The 19,868-nt window shown below is 46.1% G+C and overlaps 1 protein-coding gene across 6 annotated transcripts in view; it reads left to right on the forward strand.

The window, feature by feature from the left end:
* The window catches only part of SLC34A2 (solute carrier family 34 member 2), a 187,640-nt gene that overhangs the window by 158,742 nt on the left and 9,030 nt on the right, over positions 1-19,868 (forward strand). For 3 of the 6 annotated variants that reach the window (XM_032495200.1, XM_032495190.1, XM_032495215.1), the window contains 5 exons: positions 13,507-13,621; positions 13,724-13,858; positions 14,895-15,023; positions 16,465-16,608; positions 17,699-17,810. In XM_032495200.1, the coding sequence (XP_032351091.1) occupies positions 13,507-13,621; positions 13,724-13,858; positions 14,895-15,023; positions 16,465-16,608; positions 17,699-17,810 (635 nt within the window). Of the gene's footprint in view, positions 1-3,413; positions 3,822-3,916; positions 4,025-6,041; positions 6,154-13,506; positions 13,622-13,723; positions 13,859-14,894; positions 15,024-16,464; positions 16,609-17,698; positions 17,811-19,868 lie in introns of those variants that run through there. The other 3 variants (XM_032495178.1, XM_006188228.3, XM_032495207.1) reach the window with 3 other exon arrangements.

Below are 19,868 nucleotides of genomic sequence, written 5' to 3' on the forward strand. Positions count from 1 at the left end.
CATATGAGCCCCTTTGGATTTCCATTTATTGCAGATTTTCTTTACCCCTCCTGCTCCACAGTGATCTGGTTGTAAAGCAAGTGTTCATATGTGTTTCTGGTTCTCTGTTCTATTTCATCCCTCTCATCATACAAGTTCTTGGGGCAACCAAATATGCCTAAAAGGAAAAGGAGGTAAGGAAGTAACAAAAAATTTTGCTGATTATATGGTTGAAATTACAAACTGCAAACTGGGTTAAGAGCTTAACTCTGCCTCCTACCTGTCCTGTAACATTGGGGTAAGTTGTCTAACTTCTCTGGGGCCCCATTTCCTGGCCTATATATCTAGCTCATAGTATTGTAAGGATTAATGACTTCATATATGTAAAATATTTACAACAGTACTTGCACACAGTAAGCACTCAGTAAAGGACCTTTAAAGTCCTCATCACAAGAAAGAATTTTTTGTAACTATGTATGGAGATGGATGTTAACTAGACTTATTGTAGTGATCATTTTGTAATGTATGCCAATATTGAATCATTACGTTGTACACCTGAAACTATAATGCTATATGTCAATTGTATCTCAATTATAATTTTATATGTCAATTATATCTCAGTTAAAAAGGTAAAATGTCTACTGATACACACCGCATTAGGCTGAATGAACCAAGTCTTTCCCAAGAGCGCACGTACCATACGGTTCCCTTTATATGGAAATTGAGAATAGGAAAGATTAATCTCTGGAAGAAAACAATTTTAAGAGTCTTACCTTTGGGGGAGTGCAAATTTAAATTTACTGGGAAGAAGCATTCGGGGATTTCTTAGGGTGACAGAAATACTCTATATTTTGATAAGAGTTTGAGTTTCACAAGCATACATATTTATCAAAGTATATCAAATGCTACTTTTACAATTTTCATGTTATTTATATAAATTTTACCTAGAAAATCACCCAGAAACAAATATTGAACTCTGGTTAACAATGTGTATGCTGAAGTATTTATGACTAAAGTGAACTCATGCCTACACAACTCTGAAATAAAGCAAAAATAATGGATTAAAGGAAGAATTGATAGATATGTAATAAAAGCAAGTATATAGTAAAATGTTTATTACAAAATCTAGGTAGTATGTGTATAGGTGTTCAGTGTAAAAATATTTCCACTTTTCTGCATGTTTCAAAGTGTTGATAATAAAAGTATAGTTAAATAGAACACATGTATATATAATGTGTAGAATATTATAAATGAATGTAAAGTATTTGGCCCTGGGCAAAAAAAAAAAAAAAGTAGTCACGATCGCTAATCTGCAGTTTAAAAACTCATTTAGTGCCCTAACCTGATGTCTAAAATTAAATTTATTCCACTTAGTACCAGTATTTATACATTTTTACAGAAAAAATATCAAGGAGTTTGATTACAGGGTGCTGTCCAGGTCCCATTGGAGTGTCTGCATCTTGCTTTCTAAAAATGTAAATTTCTAAATTCTGAAATACATCTGGCCCAGGAACTCAGCCAGGGATGTGACCTGTATTAGCTCATAGTTTTGTAGCTTTGGGCAGGTGGGCCTCAGATCCACATTAATAATAGCATCTAATCCAGTCAATTCTACCTCACAGGCAAAAAAGTACTTTAGAATGAAAGTATTTTAGAAGTTTGTGTGTAAACATAGGCTGTACTTTGAAATGCTAAATGGTGCTAGTGTCTGTATCAGAGATGGGATGAAGATAGGAAAATATGTTCCCCTAGAGGGACAGATCCTAGAGTTGCACACACACACCATTTGCCCTTTCTCCACAGGTGGTGCAAGTACCCTAAACCTACAATCCCAAAAGCTGTTTGATTGAATCAGTGTTTTTCTTTTCCAACTGGAACATAAAAGGAGGACCTGAGACCTCATTTCTCGTCCTAAATTTTTGACATTTCAATCTGTCAGCTCCTTGTTGGGAGTGACATGAAAGCAATGTGAACACAGTTAGATATAAAGGCCACAGTTACTGGGGGGAGGCGGGTCAGGATGAATGTCCAGTTACGGCCTGCCCTGGGAAGCCCTGAGCCATGTCTGCGGGCCGCCTGACCAGGGCTGGAGGCGGAGCTGAGCTCAATGAGCACGCGCAGTTGCGTGCCTATCCCCGGCCGACTCTGCTTTAGAAGTCTCTCCGTGGAAAGGTGCTGGCTGTTCACTGTCTCCAAGGACTGACTTTTAAGTCCAGCACCTACAGGCAAAGTCATTATTCCTCTAATAGAAACCACCCAGCCCAATTTGATTTCTAGTGCCCACTCTCCAAGCAATCTCTCAGCCCTTGGACTGATGTGACCAGCATTCGAGGCTGTGGAGTAATGACCTCAGAGTCCCGAGGTTCCCGATGAGTCTAATCAAAGCTTCCCACTCCCCTTCTCCTAACACCAGAGGTTCCCAGTGAAACTATAACTGTTAACATGTACTGAGGACTCATCACGTGCCAAGTGCTGCTCTATGGGCTATAAGTATTTTAGTTCATTTTACTCTACCACATAAGGACCATTACACCCATTTTACACAGGAGCAAATGAAGGCAGGAAAAAGCAAGGGGCAGAACAGGAAACCAGTCTCAGGCAGTTTGACCTCAGAGTTAGTGTGAAGAACCACTGACTTCTCAGCCCCAAGGTGAACCTGACTCTGTGGGTTCCTGGAAGCAGCACTCTTGGCTTCTTCCCCCTGAGGTTGGGGAGAACGCTTGGTTTTGGAGTGAAACCAACCTAGTTTCAAAGAAGCACATCCACTCAGTTGTGGATAACTGGGCAACTAGTAAACACACTAAGGCTGCCTTCCCTTAGCTATAAAACCAGGACGGTTTGGCAGAGGGAAAGGGCCTGGGTATTGGAATGAGACCCCAGCTCAGCAAATTCTGAGTAATCCCACGTCCTGCCTGCTAACCCCTCTAGCCCAGCTAGAAACGGGGCTGCTCTTACCCCAGGGAAGGTGTCGTGTGGGCACTGGAGAAAATCTTTGACCTGAATATAGCTGGGTTGCTGTTACGTTAAGCCTCCCACTCGTCTTCTTGAAGCCAGGTTGGAGGGAGACACATGTGTGGCAACACGGAGAATATAGGGCAGAGCAGGTGAAATAAGGGCCACGGTTTGCCAAAGCCAGGACCGGCAGGAGGGACGTTCTCATGGTGAGAGTAGCCCCCCTCGCCTTTCTCAGCCTGGCTAATCTAGCTCTGTCCTGTCACAGACCCAGGGCTCCAGCTAACCAAAGTGTCTGACTGCTGAGTCCAAGCCGTGAGGGCAGAAAGCATCCCAGAGCCTGATAAGGCCAAACAATCCTGGCTTTGTTTTGGGAGGATTTGTCCCTGAGTTTCCAGTTGGCTTCTATCTATGTCTCAATGTCTCTGACCTCTTCAGCCTCAGAGAAGCTAAACTCGGAGATTCAGATTCTTGGGGAGGAGAGAGCCGGGGACAGGGAGCCCTGCTAGCCCGCCATGGCTGGGATCTCGGGCGACGCCGCGTCCGGGCGGGTTGGGCGCGCGGCAAAGCAGCCGGGGCTCAGGGCGCGCGGGGCGCCGGCCGACGGTGCGCGGGGACATCCGCCGCCTTTGGGCGCGGGGGACCGTCTGAGGTTTCTCCTCGCAGCCCGTCCGCTTCTTTCCTCCACGCAGCGGCCGAGGTCGCGATGGGCTCATTAAGCCGGCAGGTAGGCAGTGCCCCGGCGGCGGCAGGCGGTCCTGGAATGTGCGAGGGGCGTGATGACTGCAGCTGCCGCCGGCCTTTTTGCGCAACACCTTCACTATATATACCCTGGTGGTGCGCTCCACCTGGGTGCCTGCTCCGGTCCATTACCTGCGCAGGGAGCACCGGTGAGTACCGCCGCTGGGACCAGGGTGCTTCCTCCTCCTTTCTCGCTCTTGAAATCACCCTAATTCACTTATAATTTACTTAATTTTTTTTTTAGATTTCCCTCAACGCTGACCTCAAGGAACTTGGCTGGCTTTGGGCTGTGGAAGAGAAAAAAATAATAATCAACCTTCTCCAAATTTTCAGATCTTTTTTTCTTCTTAATGTTAGTGCTGTTGCTATTTTTTCAACTCCTATGACTACACAATTTGTAGTGGCACGCTTGCGGGACTCTAAATTATGGATGTTTTAGGATTCCTACCACATAGGGATCAGGACGTCTGGGCTCTCTTTTTGGTCACTAACTAGCTGTATGATCTGAGGCAGGTTCCTGTGAGCCCCTGGGCCTCAGTTTCCCCCTTTACAGGAAGCGGAACAGAATGGTCTCCGTCTTTCCTGGGCTGGAAATTCCAGGTTTGGACGGTTGTCCTATGATGCAGTGCCTTCCCCAGTGTGACTTCCACGTGCTACTTACTGTTCCTGTTTGCACGGTTATTTATCTGCAGGATATGCTGGACACAACAGGGGAGGCAGCATCAGCAAAGGGTCTGCCCCTCAGGTTGACTTGGGAGAGCAGAGCCCATAATTTTTCAGTGTTTTAAAAGTCAGAGGGTACCAGGCAGTGGACTGGGGAGATGTGTGCAGGTGTGGTTGTGCTGGGGAGACCAGGCCATAAAGAGGAGGGACTTGGAGTAGAGTTAATTCAGTGTTCAGAGTCCCTGGTTAACTGGAACTGAGGTGAAGGGTCTCTCCTTTTCCTTCAGTGAAGAGGCAGCTTTGTCAACTTGTTGATTTCATGGAGGTGGCTTGTTGATTTCATCACTGAGAATTTCCTCTTCCTCCCTGTTTAGGTTCACCAAGAAATTTGTGTTTGCTCTGCTTGCTCCAGCCCTGTTTGACTTTTTCCTTTCCCCCATACTATGCTGGAATTCTCTGACCTGTTCTGTTTTGGGTATTCTTGAAAAAGTTGTGCCTCCTGGGAGTGACCATTGTTATGGATTGTGTTTGAATTTCTCGCTCTTGCCAGCCAACCAGCTGATAATGATCTCTATTTTTGTAACTTTGGGAACTGGTAGCTAGAAGGGCAGGTTTGTGAAGGTTTTTGGGTGTTCAACTGCCTCCTCTAAAATCCACCCCCTATCACTCAACCATCTCACTGAACCAAGTCCCCAGTGGTAGGAGAATGGCGGTCTCGGTTATTGCTGTTAGACACAAAACGGACATAAGAATAGCCTGAATTCACTTTAATGAAGAAAACAGCTTCTCAGGATCAGTGATTTGGAATACATTTTTAACCGTTAGCCACCTTCTACCCTGCCTTCCTCCCCTCTTCCCCCTCCCTCCACCCTGGGGACAGAAAGGCAGTATCAGCAGGGGGTAGTCAGGACATCCCAATGAATTAATCCACCACCAGTGAATTTAGAAATGCGAAAGAGTGCAGAAAGAAGGCTACAAAGAGATTGCAATATGTTTAAGATGTTTTTATAAATTAACCTTTTTAACCTCCCTAATATAATGTAAAATTATTAACATGGTTATAAGGTAATTACAGGATTTATTGAAAGTGCACTGTGAGGGTGGGTGTGGTTTGGCAATAGAGTCCTCATTTAAAGCGATAGCGTAAATGTCTTTTAAAAATCCTATTAGTGCCTATCTTCAAAACTCTAAACTAAAGCCATTCAAGGTAAAACTGAGCCAGTTGCTTCTCTGTCTGCAGTTCCATAGGCCTCCCTCCACCACCACCATGTCTCCTGGGAATTATTTTGCTTTGTAAAGGCTGAAGGAAGCTGAAAGAAAGTTATCATCACCCTCTTGGGAATTTTTGAAGTCTTCATCATTCTTTCAAAGTAAAAGAAAGTATTCTTGAGCATACTGAGAACTTTGGAGGTAGACTACCTGAATTTGAATCGTCTCTGAAGGCTTAGTGTGACTTGAAGCAGTTAGTTTCTGTGTGCCTTGGTTTCCTTTTCTGTCGAATGGGGATAGCATTGGTACTAAGGTATAAATACTTAAAGCAAATAGAAATACCTCAAGTGCGAGTGAGATTAAACAGGTTAATTTGTGAACAGGGCGGCTTACTGCAGTGCCTGGCACAGATCATTCAATAAGCATTTGGCTGGCAGACACTGTCCTGCATGCTGGGGCTCCAGAGGTCATCCTCTCTGTGATTCTGGTGGGAAAGTGAGTGCGTGCTGAGGTCTCTCAGCAGGACGCTGCCCCGTGCCTCCTCCTCTCCCCTCTTCTTCAGATGGCCTTGAGCTGCTACTGTTGTGAGCACAGGCGGCCCCAGAACAGGTACTGGTTGGGGTTGGAGAGGCTCAAACAATGCAGAGCGAAGGGGCTGGGTGACTGCCAGGTGCCCTACATTTCCCTGCTGCCCAGGTCTGAGAAGTGCAGAGCAGTTTTTTTTTTTCCCCCTTGGCCTGCAAGAGTTCCTCTTGGCATTGGGTATACATGTGGATGCGGGAAGTTGAGCTAAAAGAGTTGTCAACACAGCCAGCTCAACTGGAGGGATGATTTGGGCGGGGGAGGGGAGCCAGGGAGCAGATGTGTGATCATAGCCACTAATCTTGTGCCTGAGTATTAAAACCCATTTTTCTGGGTATTAGTACCAAACTGCCAAGGGGGATGACTTTACCCTTGTCTACTTCTGGCTGGTGGTAATAAGAGAGTGCTAGCCTTAGGGGGTGGGCCTTGGGGGAAAGTAGGGAGAGGGAACAGCTTGAATCAAAGGAATGGGATGGGAGAGAGCCTTTGGAGGGGGCCCGCAGGCTCCAAGGACCCCTTCTGGCCCCCAAAGCCCCTCCCAAGAGAAGTGAGTTCTAGACAGGCCAGTGTCTGTCACACCCCTGGGAGTAGTGGCCTGATTCTGGCTACATCCTCTGTCTGGCCCATTCAGTGTCATCTCCCCTGCTCAGCTGGGACTCCTAAAAGGCTTGGCATAGGCCAAATCCAGGTCTCTGGTATGCCTGAAGCTTTTGTGGGCAGGCTGTTACTAAGAGCATTCTTGGCTGGCATTTCTAACTGTCTGAATGACTTAGGCAAGAGTGACCCCTGCAGAGGCAGGAGCCCAGCCAGCTCTCCCAGACATCTTTGGAGCCCCCGCGGAGCCTGACCATAGGTGCCTTGTTGCTTTAACAGGGCCCAGAGGATAACTTCCTTCCTCTGTCTCAGCCAGGGGCTGAGACTTCTATGGAAAGACCCCACCTCCTCCCTCAGCTTTGGAACCAATAGTGCTGGGTTCAAACCCTGACTCCATCCCTGGGCAGCTGTGAGACTTTCTTTCTTAATTTCTCTATGCCTCAGTTTCTTCATAAACTGGAAAGAAGAACTTCCTTATTTTAAGATTTAATGGGGTCCCAAATTATATAGGACCCTCCCCCACCACAAAACAAACATTAGATCCTTTTGTCTTATGTGCTTTAGATTCATTTGTTGCACAAATATCTGCTGAGGTCCACTCAGCTGAGCACTGAGATGAAGAGCTTATGGTCTGGGGCAAAGTGGAGTTTAGCTATTCATTGTTTGTGATGCAATTTTTCACAAAGTTCTGAGTGTTGACTGCCAGGCGCTCTGCTTGGGGCCTCACCTAGACTCCTTCATCCATTAGTCCTACAACAGCTCAGGGAGGGAGATGCATCGTCCCCATTTTTGAGATGATGAAACCGAGGCTTGGCGAGGCTCAGGGCACACACAGTGAGTGGCAGGACTCCTCAGGGCCAGCCCTCACCCACGGTGTGGTTCTCTCTCCTGGTGCTGTGTGCCAGGCACTATGGTATCAGCAGAGGTGACAGCACCAGGGGCCTGGAGGAGCCTGAACAGCTGCCTTGTCTCAGGGCTAGTCATGGGGCATTTGCTCCAAGTCCTCCTTTACACCAGATTTGTGGGGTCAGCCTGCCCAGGAGGCTCTGCTGGCTGGGAGGCCAGGGAGTCAGGACTCTGCAGCCACACTGCCAAGCACAGTGGTTCATGCCCAGTGGCCTGCATTTCCCCGCTTCCTGGGTCCTGAGAAAAGCATCTTGAGCTGTAGGGTTGGGGAGGACTGGCGGCCTCAGAATGCTCTGGGCTGGGTCAGATAACTCCTGGCTGCCTGCTCCTGGAAGGGGCTTAGGTGTGTAGATCTGCATCTCCTCTCCTTACCTGTAGGTGTCTAGCACAGTGAATGCCCAATGAGTGATGGCGGAGTAGATGAATGTGCCAGAAAATGATGTACAGTCCCTTGGTGTCTGTGGGGATTGGTTCCAGGACCTCCCGTGGGTACCACAATCCACAGATGCTCAAATCCTTTGTATAAAATGGCACAGTATTTGTATAACTGATGCGATTTTCCCGTATACTTTAAATCATTTCTAGATAATTTATAATACCTAATACAGTGAAAATGCTATGTAAAATAGCTGTAAGTAGAATGTAAATGCTGTGTAAATAGTTGCTAGTATCCTGCAAATTCAACTTTTGCTTTTTGGAACTTTCTGGAGTATGTTTTGTTTCTTGGATATCTTCCATCTGCGGTTGGTTGAATCCGAGGATGCAGAGGGCCTGCTGAACTGGTGATTGCTTCATCAAGGAAGTGTTGGTAAAGGGGATTTGGGCTTGTGACAGATGGCTGAACTTGGAGTAGGGGAAGCAAAACTTCCAGGAAGGAAGAGTGGAGACTTTCATTGGAAAGTCGCCTTTGCTTCTTGGTGATGCTGGTTAATAGTAAATGAGGACCTAGAAGGGAATGGAGCCAGCACAGACATCACAGAGGAATTACTGCAGGCACTCCAGCTTGTTGGATCCCTTGCGATAATATCCCATTTTTTCTGTCCAGTTCAGCGGACACGGGTGTCTGCTCCTTCCACTGCATGCGGTATTATACATGACTTGGCCATGGAAGTGTCTGTTTCTGAATTCACTAGACACTTTATTCATTCTTGGAAAGAAAATGATTCTATTTGGTCAGAAATCTAGTCACCAAAAACATAATTTAAATAATAGGCAGATAATCATCCTTCTTACACCTTACTGCTGATGGCAGTTTCCTAAGTCGGGCCGCTGTGACATCCAGGTTGCAGTTTCTTGTTACAGTTCTCCCACAGACCTTGGCCAAACCAACTTGCACATAGTGATGAGGAACAACCACTCATCGGTAAGATTCAGGCTGGATCTGTTTCCTGGTCAGGATCAACGTGGATCTAGAACATTCCTTCAGCAAACCCTCTATGTTGACTCCTCCATTCACAAGTGTGCTGTGCCCGCTGTGTGCTGACCACTGAGCACTGGGAGAAAAGCCTAACAGGGTTTCTGCCCTCTAAAACTTACATTCTCGTCGAGAAGGCAGTATAAGCGTGCGCGAGGGATAGGAGAACAACTCGAGGGAGAATTAAGATTATAAGAGGTGACAGAAGATCAGTGTCCAGTTTCCTTCAGAATGCCTCCAAGAGCAGAGACCAGATCTGTACATCCTTAAAGGTCTGCTGAGAAACCCGCAACAGTTGCAGGCTCAAAGCAGTCTTTGTGTCTGATTTCCTTTTTTTAATTTTTAATTTAGATACATCTTACATTCTGTACTGTAATAGGCCCATGCTTGTTTTAGTATGATCACTGATAGTCACACGAGGTTTACAAGATGTCAGGCACTGTTCTGAGAACTTTTGAAACGTAACACATAATAATCCTTTGTAGGATTAATCAAATGCAAATCACCTACCAGTCACAATATTTAACATTCCCTTGCCCCAATTATGTGGGTACAAACAGTGCTCCAGGAAGATATATCCATGTCATGGCCCAGGATACTGAGGATTAAGGGCCCCAGCTTCACTGACAGGTAGAGCTGTGTTTAAAAACTGGCTGTCACTCACCTACTGGGTGACTTGGAACGGTTTGCTTAAATGTCTTGGAGCCTGGGTTTTCCCATTTGCAAATGGCGATGATCATGACCCTTTCTTATATAAAGATTGGATGAAATAACGTGTCTAGCACCCGCACAGCACCTCTTTGGCACTTATTCAACGGTAGTTGTTATCAGAAATCGATGAAAAGATATTGCGGTGGTGTGATAGAGTGCCAGGTGAGTCACTTGGGTAGGACACGCAGGGCAGGACCAGAGAGGCCTGGGGAACCTAGGCAGAGGAGGGCGGGGGAGGGCTTGGGGTGAGCCTAAGGAAGATGGGAGGAGGGTCTTCCAGGTTGTGGGGGTTGCCTGGGCAAGAGCAGGGGAGAGGACTCGGGGTCCCAGTTTTAGGCTGGTGTGACCCAAAGGGAGAGATCATTTGGGGACCAGTGGGCAGTAAAGAGATGAGCCCACACGATCACAGCTGTGAGTTGGGAAAGTTTTTTAACTTGCAGAGAGAAACTGGGGCCCAAATCAGTTAAACAGGCCGCTGCACTGGTCCCAGGAACCAGAAACCAGAACCAAGATGCTCCCAGATACAGTCAGTAGTAGGTCCTGGCGCTGGCTGGATTTGAGGGCCGACAGAGATGACTTGGAAATTCTGGGAAGATGAGAGCAGGAATCACATAAATAACAAAGTTCTACGGAGGGGAATGTTTGGGGTGATGGGGAAATGAGCTGGATTTAAGTCAGGGTGAAGTCAAAGTGCTGACTGCTGTAAATGGCCCATGAACAGTGCAGATAGGAGGTTTAAATGCAGGTGCTTTGGCACAAATACCTGGAGTGGGCGATGCTTTGAGACCATGGGAGCCTCACTTTGTCCCTGAATTCTGGCCAAGTGACTCCATCCCTCTGGGTGCTTTGGTTTTCTCATCTATAAAATGGGAACAACACTAACCCCTTACAGGGATGGTAAGATGAATCACAAGAACCAGTTTACAGAAGAGATTACTGTACAGAAATTAACTCGCTGAAGCTGCCTACTAACCTAGCAGTTGTAAAATGTTATAAACCTGACCCTACATACAGGAAATGGAGGGAAACAGCTGCAGAAGCCTTTGGATTCAAACCTGGGCTCAAGGCTCCACCACGTGGAACCTTGGGCAAGTCACTTCGCCCCCGTTTGAGTCTTCATCTGTATCATCAGAGAATAGCTCCCTGAATGGGCGGCTGTGAGCTTGAGCACAGCCTGGCTCAAATATTGGCTCTTGCTGGCTCTGCAGGTCCTAGCACCCTACTCACAAAGCACATGAAGCCTGTTGTGTGCCAGGTCCTGTGCTGGGTGCTTATTAAGCTGAAATGAAGGACCCAGTCTGTGCCTTCCTGCAAGCCAGCGACGGCAGGGTGTTCCCTGTGATCATGGGAGCGTGTGCTGTGCTCTGCAGTTGTAGGGGAAGGTTGAGAAAGTTCCCTGGGTTAATCAAGTGTGTGAAAGCCTCTCATGTTGGGGACTCACAAAATCTGTTTCTTTGTACTCCTGGCTTTATCAATATGAGTGACAGTGACAGTACAGGTGTCCCTGAACCATCTTACCTTTGTGGGTTTGGAGGTTGGGCTGCATCTCTTAAAAGCATTTGGCAATTTCAGATAAAAGAAAAGAAAAACCACACACAATCTCACCACCCACTTTGAACCCCATGGAAGATTTTTGGATCCTTACTGGGATCATGCTGTGAATAAGACAAAAATGTGCCTTTTATTCACAATTGACCTAAGCATTTTTCTGTTTTGTTTGTTTGTTTGGCTGCTTCTTCATAACCTTTTTAATGGCATGCTATTACGCTGCGTGGCTATACAGCAAGCAGTTAATGTAATCGTTTCCCTGTTAATTTTTAACTCTGTAAATGACAGCGCAGCAAACATCCTTTTTTGGTTGCGTCACATTCATTCATCAACCGACATTTATTGGGCATTGTCAATGTCCCAGGCAGAGCTGTGGACTCTGAAAATGCAGTGATGAGCAAGATAAAGCCCCCTTTTTTCGGTCGAGCTTACATTCTAGTAGTCAGGAAGTTTTTCCACTTAAGAAAAATTGGAAAGGAGTCAGGTAGATAGACCCAGCTCTGGGAAACCCTCTTCAAAGAGGTGATCAGACAAAGGCAGGTATTTTTGACTTTCTGAGAAAAAAAGTGTCCCTAGGTTCTTAATTCCCAGAAGTGAAATTTACTGGGTCAGAGATACATGAAACATGTAGGGTGTTTTAGACATTTTGCCAACTGCTTTCCAAATCTCCCAGCAGCGCTCATTTCACTGCATCCTCTCCAGCATGGTGTATTATACTTAATTTTTTTTTTCTGATTTGATAGCTGAACCTTATATCTCACTGTTTTAACTTTCATATGTTAGGTCGCTAATGAGGCTGAACTCTTAATTTGTAATAAGCATTTTAGCCCCTTGTACGTCCTCTTCTGTGAATTGTTTGTTCCCATCCTTTGGGCTACATTGTCTGATGTGTATCAGGACAAGAACTGCTTGTAGTGGACATTCAGGCATGTGAAGAGCCAGATTTCCTCTCCATGTAACCAAGGAAGGCTTTGTTGAAAAAATGGATTATAAGGAAGTCCCTATCAAAGGCTGGGAGGAATGTGGTCCTAACAAAGGGTTGTTAATCCAGGTACAATAGAATTGCTACTATTTATTTAATGCCTGCTTAGTTCCAGGCATTTTCTAGGCATAACCATTAATCTCATAACCCTGCAAAACATGAGGAATTATCCCCATTTTATAGATGGGGAAACAATGCTTTATGCTCAGAGGGATTTGCCTAAACACACACCCACTGATAAGTGGCACTTGTGGGATTTGAACCAGATCTCATGTGTCAGACTTCTCACAGGAGATCAGGTAGTAGGTAAGGCAGGTAGAATGTATATGGGCATAAACATATATGTTAAGTCTGCAGGATGAGGTTTGGCACAGTTGACAGACATAGAAAACAAAGTTATGGTTACGGGGGTTGAGGGGAGGGGATGGGAAGGGAGTGGGAAGTGATAAATTGGGAGTTCGAGATTTGCAGATACTAACTACTGTATATAAAATAGAGAAACATGTTATACTGTATAGCCCAGAAAACTATATTCAGTATCTTGTAGTAATCTATATTGGAAAACAATATGAAAAGGAATATATATGTGTATATGTATGACTGAAACATTATGCTGTACACCAGAAATTGACACAACACTGTAAACTGACTATACTTCAATTAAAACAAAATTTTAAAAAAAGCAGATGGGGAGCCTATTTGAGGATGGTGAGAACCTGGCATATATACTACGAGTTGATGAAGATAAATGGGTTTGCATTCCCTTTCCGATTAAAGGAGAGAATCAAGACAAAGACAGAAGTTAGAGCATTCAAAAGAGACTCATCTGATGTATAGATTTGAGGCTAGAATGGAAAAAACAGTAAGAAGTAGTTTGATGGGGGAGGTTATAGCTCAGTGGTAGAGCGCATGCTTAGCATGCAGGTGGTCCTAGTTTCAATCCCCAGTACCTCCATTAAAAAAATAATAATAATAAACAAACAAACAAACAAACAAACCTAATGACTCCCCTAAAAGTAACTTAAAAAAAAAAGTGGTCTGATTTAGTGACAGCCTGGGTGAGTGGTTGAGAGAGGCCTACAGAAATATGATGCTTCAGGGTCCACACTTAAGGAAGTATTAGAACTCCCTCGCACCTCTGTGACCACTGACTCTTCTTATCATGGAAACTGAGTGCTCCTCCTTTCAGTGGCCGCTTCTTTAAGCTCTGTTTTCCCATCCACAGACCATGGCTCCTTGGCCTGAAGTGGAGAATGCCCAGCCTAACTCTGATAAATACATCGAAGGCACCGCTGGTCAGCAGTCCACCACGCTTGCAAAAGACAAGGAAACCAACAAAGGTAAGTTTCAGCCCTCAGCCCTGGGCTGGCCCCCTGGGAGGACCTCGGGAGACTCGGGCCTGGCTCCTCATTCCTCATGGCCTTCACTGCTTGTTTGGGCAGATGACACTGGGACCCCTGCAACCAAGATGGAACTTCTGCCATCCTATTCCACCGTGGCACTGATAGAGGAGCGCACAGAGGTGGAGGACCCCTGGGACCTGCCTGAGCTTAAGGACAAGGGGATCAAGTGGTCAGGTAAGAATGAGGCCGGGGGGCAGGCCGGAGGCGTGGCCTGTTGACAAGGGGTTGAGGTCACTGTCTTCACCGTGTCACCTCCTTTGTGTCATCCTCTGCCCTCCATTGTCCAAGATAAGGGATACCACTCGTCAGTCTTGGAGGCTCATGAGTCAGGCATCCCGTGATGTCTGAGGGATCTTTTGTTCTTTCATTCATTCAACAAATGTGCCAGCACCGGGATTATAACCAAGCCAGATCCTGTGCTACTCCTTATAATCCATTTTGTGCTGGACCAGGTCTGAGGTACTGTGGGAGGTGTGGTGGATGCAGCAGTAAACAGATGAGGCCCCTTCTCAGAGAGTCCTGGAGATGGGGGGCTCTCCCCAAATGAGGGCATCAGGAAAGACTTACTGGAAACAGACTATACAGACAGGACAACTGGGGTGCAAGCAAAGGCTGCCTTTCTTTTCCAGGCAGGGTCTGAGGTCTGTCTGCAGATCAGACAGCCAGCAGGGGGGAAGGGGGCTGGGAAGGGGGCAAGAACCTTCTGAAAAGCAAGTGGAGAAAAGAGCAGCGAGGATGTAGCATTGTAGGATGTCTGAGGGCCTCAGGCCCTCTCCAAGTGGTGGCTGTGATTGCTACCTTGCTCCCACTTTGTAGAAAACACTCTGTGCTGTTCTGAAGGTGCTTGGGAGACCCATTATCTCTGACCCCACACCTAGCAGGTGGTAAGTGCTCTTAACCGACTCATCAGTGACAGCCGTTCAGCTGGGCATGGCGCCTGGTTTGCCTTTGTATGCCCCAGAATCCACTGAACCCCTCCTCCCAGAGGCAAATCCTTTTAGAGACATGCACAGCAGGTGTCACTAAGTGGACTGCTGTGGTGACTGCTTTGAAAACTGCAACCATGGATGCATCCCATCTCTCAGACTTGCTGTACCTAAGAGCTTATGGCTTCCTGGTTGGGATGAGAGGTGGCGGAGTTCTGAGCTCACTGTCAAACATCTCAGTGTTTCAGACACTAATAGCCTTTGTGCCTTTTCCCTTCCTCCAGAGAGAGACACCAAAGGGAAGATTTTCTGTGTCTTCCAAGGCATTGGGAAATTAATTATGCTCCTGGTATTTCTCTACTTCTTCGTGTGCTCCTTGGATGTTCTCAGCAGCGCCTTCCAGCTGGTTGGAGGTATGGATAAGAGAGATGAAAGGTCCGGGGTGGGAGAGGTGTTCTCATGGAATTTGGCTCAGAACGTCACAAGTCAGCAAGCTCTCTCCTGCTGCATCCTCCTGGAGTGTTTTAGGTTTCAGATCATCCTTCACAAGACAATGCCCCCATTTTACAGAAGAGAAAAACCAAGGCCTATAAAAGGTTTATGACTGGCTGGCTAAAGTGGCAGAAGCCAGGGTCAGGGCTAAAGCCAAGGCCAGACTATCAGCTCCTTGTGTTTGCTCATGAATCCGGGACAGGAAGTTGTTCGACTTAAAGACTTATCTGAGAGATCCCTACTGTCTTTAGTCCTCTCCACCCGAGGGGATTAGTAGATAAAAGTGTTCTCCCAGGCTAAAGCAACAACCAAAAATCAAAGCTGGCCTTTCCAGGAGAAGGACAGAGGTCATATGGTGAGGGAATATGTTTAGGGAGTTGCCTAAACATCTCCCAGTTCTGAGTGTGGCTCAGAAGAGAAGTCACCATGTGCTCGGTCACCTGTGTATCCCCACTGGGCCACAGCAGTGACAGCCAAGAGCCAGCCTTCTGAATGCCTACTGGGTGTAGGCGTGGTCTGAGACATTCCTTCCCAGAGTCCCTCCCATGTACAGAGGAATGGGCTGAGGCTGAGGAGTTCCCTGCCCAGCAAGCACTAGGCTTCACAGCCTTGTAACTGGCACAGTGGGATTCCAACTCAGATCCAGTGACACAGAAGACCAGGGATTTCTGCAGTCATTGGTGCCTTTCTTGAGAACTCATCTTTGTGACCTGGGAGAACTAGGGGAGAATGAGGGGCAGACTGACCTGCTGGATGCCGCTTTTGGTCCCTCTGGTCCATAAGGGGCCTCACTCTCTCTCTCAGACAAGCAGTTCCACTCTCCACTCTTCAGTCTTCTTTTAAAAAATGAACTGGGGGATGGATTGATGGTCTCAGAGGCACACTCTCAAAAATGATGCTTCCAGCATTCAGTACAGGCTGGAGCTAGGGGCTGGGGTTTAGGGAGGTAGATAGAGAAGAATGAGAAGATGTGCTTGGATTGAGCCATCTTCTGAATTGGGAATACATCCCAGAGACTAGAATTAGGGCATCAGGAGATGCACTGGCACTCATCAAGCCAACCAAGTACTGAGCTGAGGCCAGGCTTGTGATCAGAGAGACTAGACAAGGGCTTGCTGATGGAAGTGGTTCAAGGATGGGAGGGTGCAGGGTGAAAGGACAAGAGGAATAAGGGTGTGTGGGGAACAGAAGCAGAGACATGGCATCAGAGCAGCACTGGGGAGAAGCCTGTGGAAGCCAGATGCCCTAGGTACCAGCGGGGCTGAGGCCGAGCTCCCCAACCCACAGCCAGCTGGCCTTGACTGGAGACTTCCGTTAACCCAGCACCCACCTAACCCCCATGGCCATGGGTTTGTTTTTCAGGAAAGGTGGCTGGCCAATTCTTCAGCAACAACTCCATTATGACCAACCCTGTGGCGGGGTTGATGATCGGGGTGCTGGTGACAGTCCTGGTGCAGAGCTCCAGCACCTCCACATCCATCATTGTCAGCATGGTGGCCTCGTCATGTAAGTCCAGGCACCCCTGAGCCCAGACACACTTCAGGCACTTATCTGTTCATCTGGGGACACTGGGATTTACTCTGAATATGTCCAGGCTTGGACTATTGTCTTCCTATCTTGTCCAACTCTGTGTTCTGCTTAGATCCTAGGCAGCCTCCCATTTCCATTCCCATGCGGAGTCTGAAAAGTGGCCTGAAAGTTTGAAGACTCAGTCAGTTCTGAATTCTCCATAACTGCGTCACCCAGTCCAGCAGCCACTAGCTACATGAGGCTCTTTCATTTTATTTAACCGTGAATGCAGCTGCTCGGTTGCACTAGCTGTATTTCAAGGGCTCAGTAGCCACATGTAGCTGGAGGCTGCATCCTGGATTGTGCAAAGGTAGAACATTGCCACCACTGCTCTTCATGCCGAGAATAGAGACACAGAGTCACATCGCAATATTGACTTGGAGGCAACTGAGCCTGGGGAGCTGACATCCCAAACTCGAACTTGCTAGACATTCACTCTAAGTTGGGATAAGACCCTCTGAGGGGGACCAGTTTGAACTGGTGAACTTCCAGCCCAGACCAACATTTTAGCTAAAGTTAACTAGAACTTTTCTGCACCAAATTAGAAAAAGGTTCATTACTTTTCAAATATGTTACTTTCGTATGTTAGAATGTTGTGGCAATAAACTGATTTTGTTAGAAAAAAATTATACTTCTGGAAATTTGCCATCATAAATATATACAAGTCCTTAAACATGATTTCCTGGTCTGCTTTAAGCTAGCCTTGCATCTGTAATAGGGCAGACAGACAAATTTAGAAAGGAATTTTTAAACTGGGGTCCATAGAAGGGCTTCATGGAGCCTGTGAATTCCCTGAAATTAAGTGCTGGAATTTTTTTTTTTTTTTTTTGGATATATATGTTTATTTCTTTGGTGAGCTGCCCTGTCTTTTATCAGATCCACACAGCAAGGTATAGACCCAAAAGAGTTTAAGAATTACTACTTCAGGGAGTTGCCAGCCTGAATGCCAGCTGGCCTTGGGCCACATCAGGAACATGGCCAGGCTGCCTTCCTAAATTTGCTAACTTAACTCTTTTCCACTCTCCAGTGCTGACTGTGAGGACTGCCATCCCCATTGTCATGGGGGCCAACATTGGGACCTCAATCACCAACACCATCGTGGCTCTCATGCAGGCAGGAGACCGGAATGAGTTCAGAAGGTAGGAGGCTCAGAATCAGCCTTGGTCACCTTCAGGCGGACCAGTGTTGACCTAACTAACCAATGACAGCATGTTTGTTATCCGTGGATCTCTTAGAATGAGCCACAGTGGAGTACAGCTGGGGATTGGGGTCACTTCCTGGTTGATTACACTCAGCTCCCTGATCTGCAGGGCTGGGATGGTAGTGTCTGTCCTCACTGTGTTGTCTAAAGGTGTTAACACCATCATGCAGATAGATGCTCAGCAAGGTGCCTGGCACACAGTCAGGGCTCCCTAAACACAGTCCTTGCTGAAAGCCTGACCTGCTGTGTAGTGTAGTTAAAACAAGGCCACTTAGGATAAGATTTACTATCCTGCTTAGTCAGAAATACTTATAACTTCCTAAAGCTTCCATTTTTGGCCAGTTCAACCCACGCCACTTTTCCTTTGTTCTTCACTCACATGCCAATAAAAGGCAAAATGCATAAGATCTGAAAGTGGGGCGGGGTGCATATAGGCAACGGAAACCCTTTTCTTCCAAAAGGTTAATGTGAAAATTAAGCACATTTTCCAGCCTCTATTCTAAGTGGTGATGGGCTTTTTCTAGACCTTGTTAAAACAGAGAAGCAGTTCTCTGCTGGTCCACATGGCGTGCTCAACTGTGGCCTTGGACAGATGGCGTTAAACAGGCTGGCTGGGGGCTGGCAAACAGCATCCCTCGTCCATGGGTGAACTGGCAGATGTCCTCAGAGCCATTCATTTGCTCTCAGCCATAGCTAAGCTCATTTGGTCTCTGATGTGATGTTCTGAGGATCGAAATAATAACGCATATTACCTGGGGTGTTTGCTAATTTGATTTTCTCAAAAAGCTGAGTAGACTTTTCTGTATTTATTTATGGTGGGGGAGATTAGGTTTTTATTTATTTATTCATTTATTTTAAAAAATTTGAGGGGGAGATCATTAGTTCTATTTATTTTATTTATTATTAGTTTAGTTTTTTAAAAAATTTTTTTTAATTGAGGTAGTGGGAATTGAACCTAGGACCTCATGCATGCTAAGTGTGTGCTCTATCATTTGAGCTATACCCCCTGCCCTTATTTATTTATTTTTATTGGAGGTACTGGGGATTGAAGCCAGGCTTTCATGTACGCTAAGCATGCACTCTGCCACTGAGCTATACCTTTCCCCGTGCCCCATTTTATTAATGTAGAAATATAAAGAGGTTAAGTAACTTCACAGAGGGGCATAGCTGGGACTCAATCCAGGTTTTCTTGTTGGAGATTTTGGATTCTTTTCAATGTTAGACTAATTTTTGCCTCTGGGTGTATAAACATACGATCTATGAAAGAGCCCACACATTGGGAATATAATTGCCCGAGTTCACCCCCTGTTTGGGATATTTAAATAGACTACTTTCAGTATCATCTTTGGAGATGTGACCCATTCTTTCCTGGTTAATTCTGTCCTAGATAGATTCCTAGAACAATAATTACTGTATCAGACACCTATAAGGCTTGTTACACATTTTGCTAAACTACTAAGAAATGTTTGTATCACTTTACATCAGCACCGAATGAAAATGTCCTAAAGCACCCTCTCCAGGAAGAATAAGTTAACTTTGTAAAATATCAGTTAATAGGGCAGGTGACAATTTGTACTTGCAGCTAAATAAATGGCAAATGCCTTTTATTCCTAGTGAGGTAAAGCATTTCCCCCTACGTGTTTAACGGCTTCTGTCCTTTCACGTCCCATGTCCTGTTTGGTTTTCGATATTTTCTGACATGCAGATGTTTTTTAAAGGAGCATTCTTTGAGGGGAAAAAAATGTATCTTAATCTGGAGCTAGATAAGGTGGATTTCAGGGGGCCTCTGTGAGTCTTCTCAGATAGATGCAGAGTGTGATCTATATTAGCTTTGTTTCCTGTGAAGACTGTTCAAATGTTTGATTAAAGTCTCAAGCTCCTAAAGAATTCAATTGTGTAGAAGGCTTTGATGGTCACCTTCATACCGGCCCCCACCTTTCCGAAAGGAAGGTTGTCTTCAGAATGCACAATTCGAAAGCGGTCCTGATGAAGTTTT

This window comes from Camelus ferus, chromosome 2, assembly GCF_009834535.1.
Source record: "Camelus ferus isolate YT-003-E chromosome 2, BCGSAC_Cfer_1.0, whole genome shotgun sequence".
Taxonomy (NCBI): Eukaryota; Metazoa; Chordata; class Mammalia; order Artiodactyla; family Camelidae; genus Camelus; species Camelus ferus.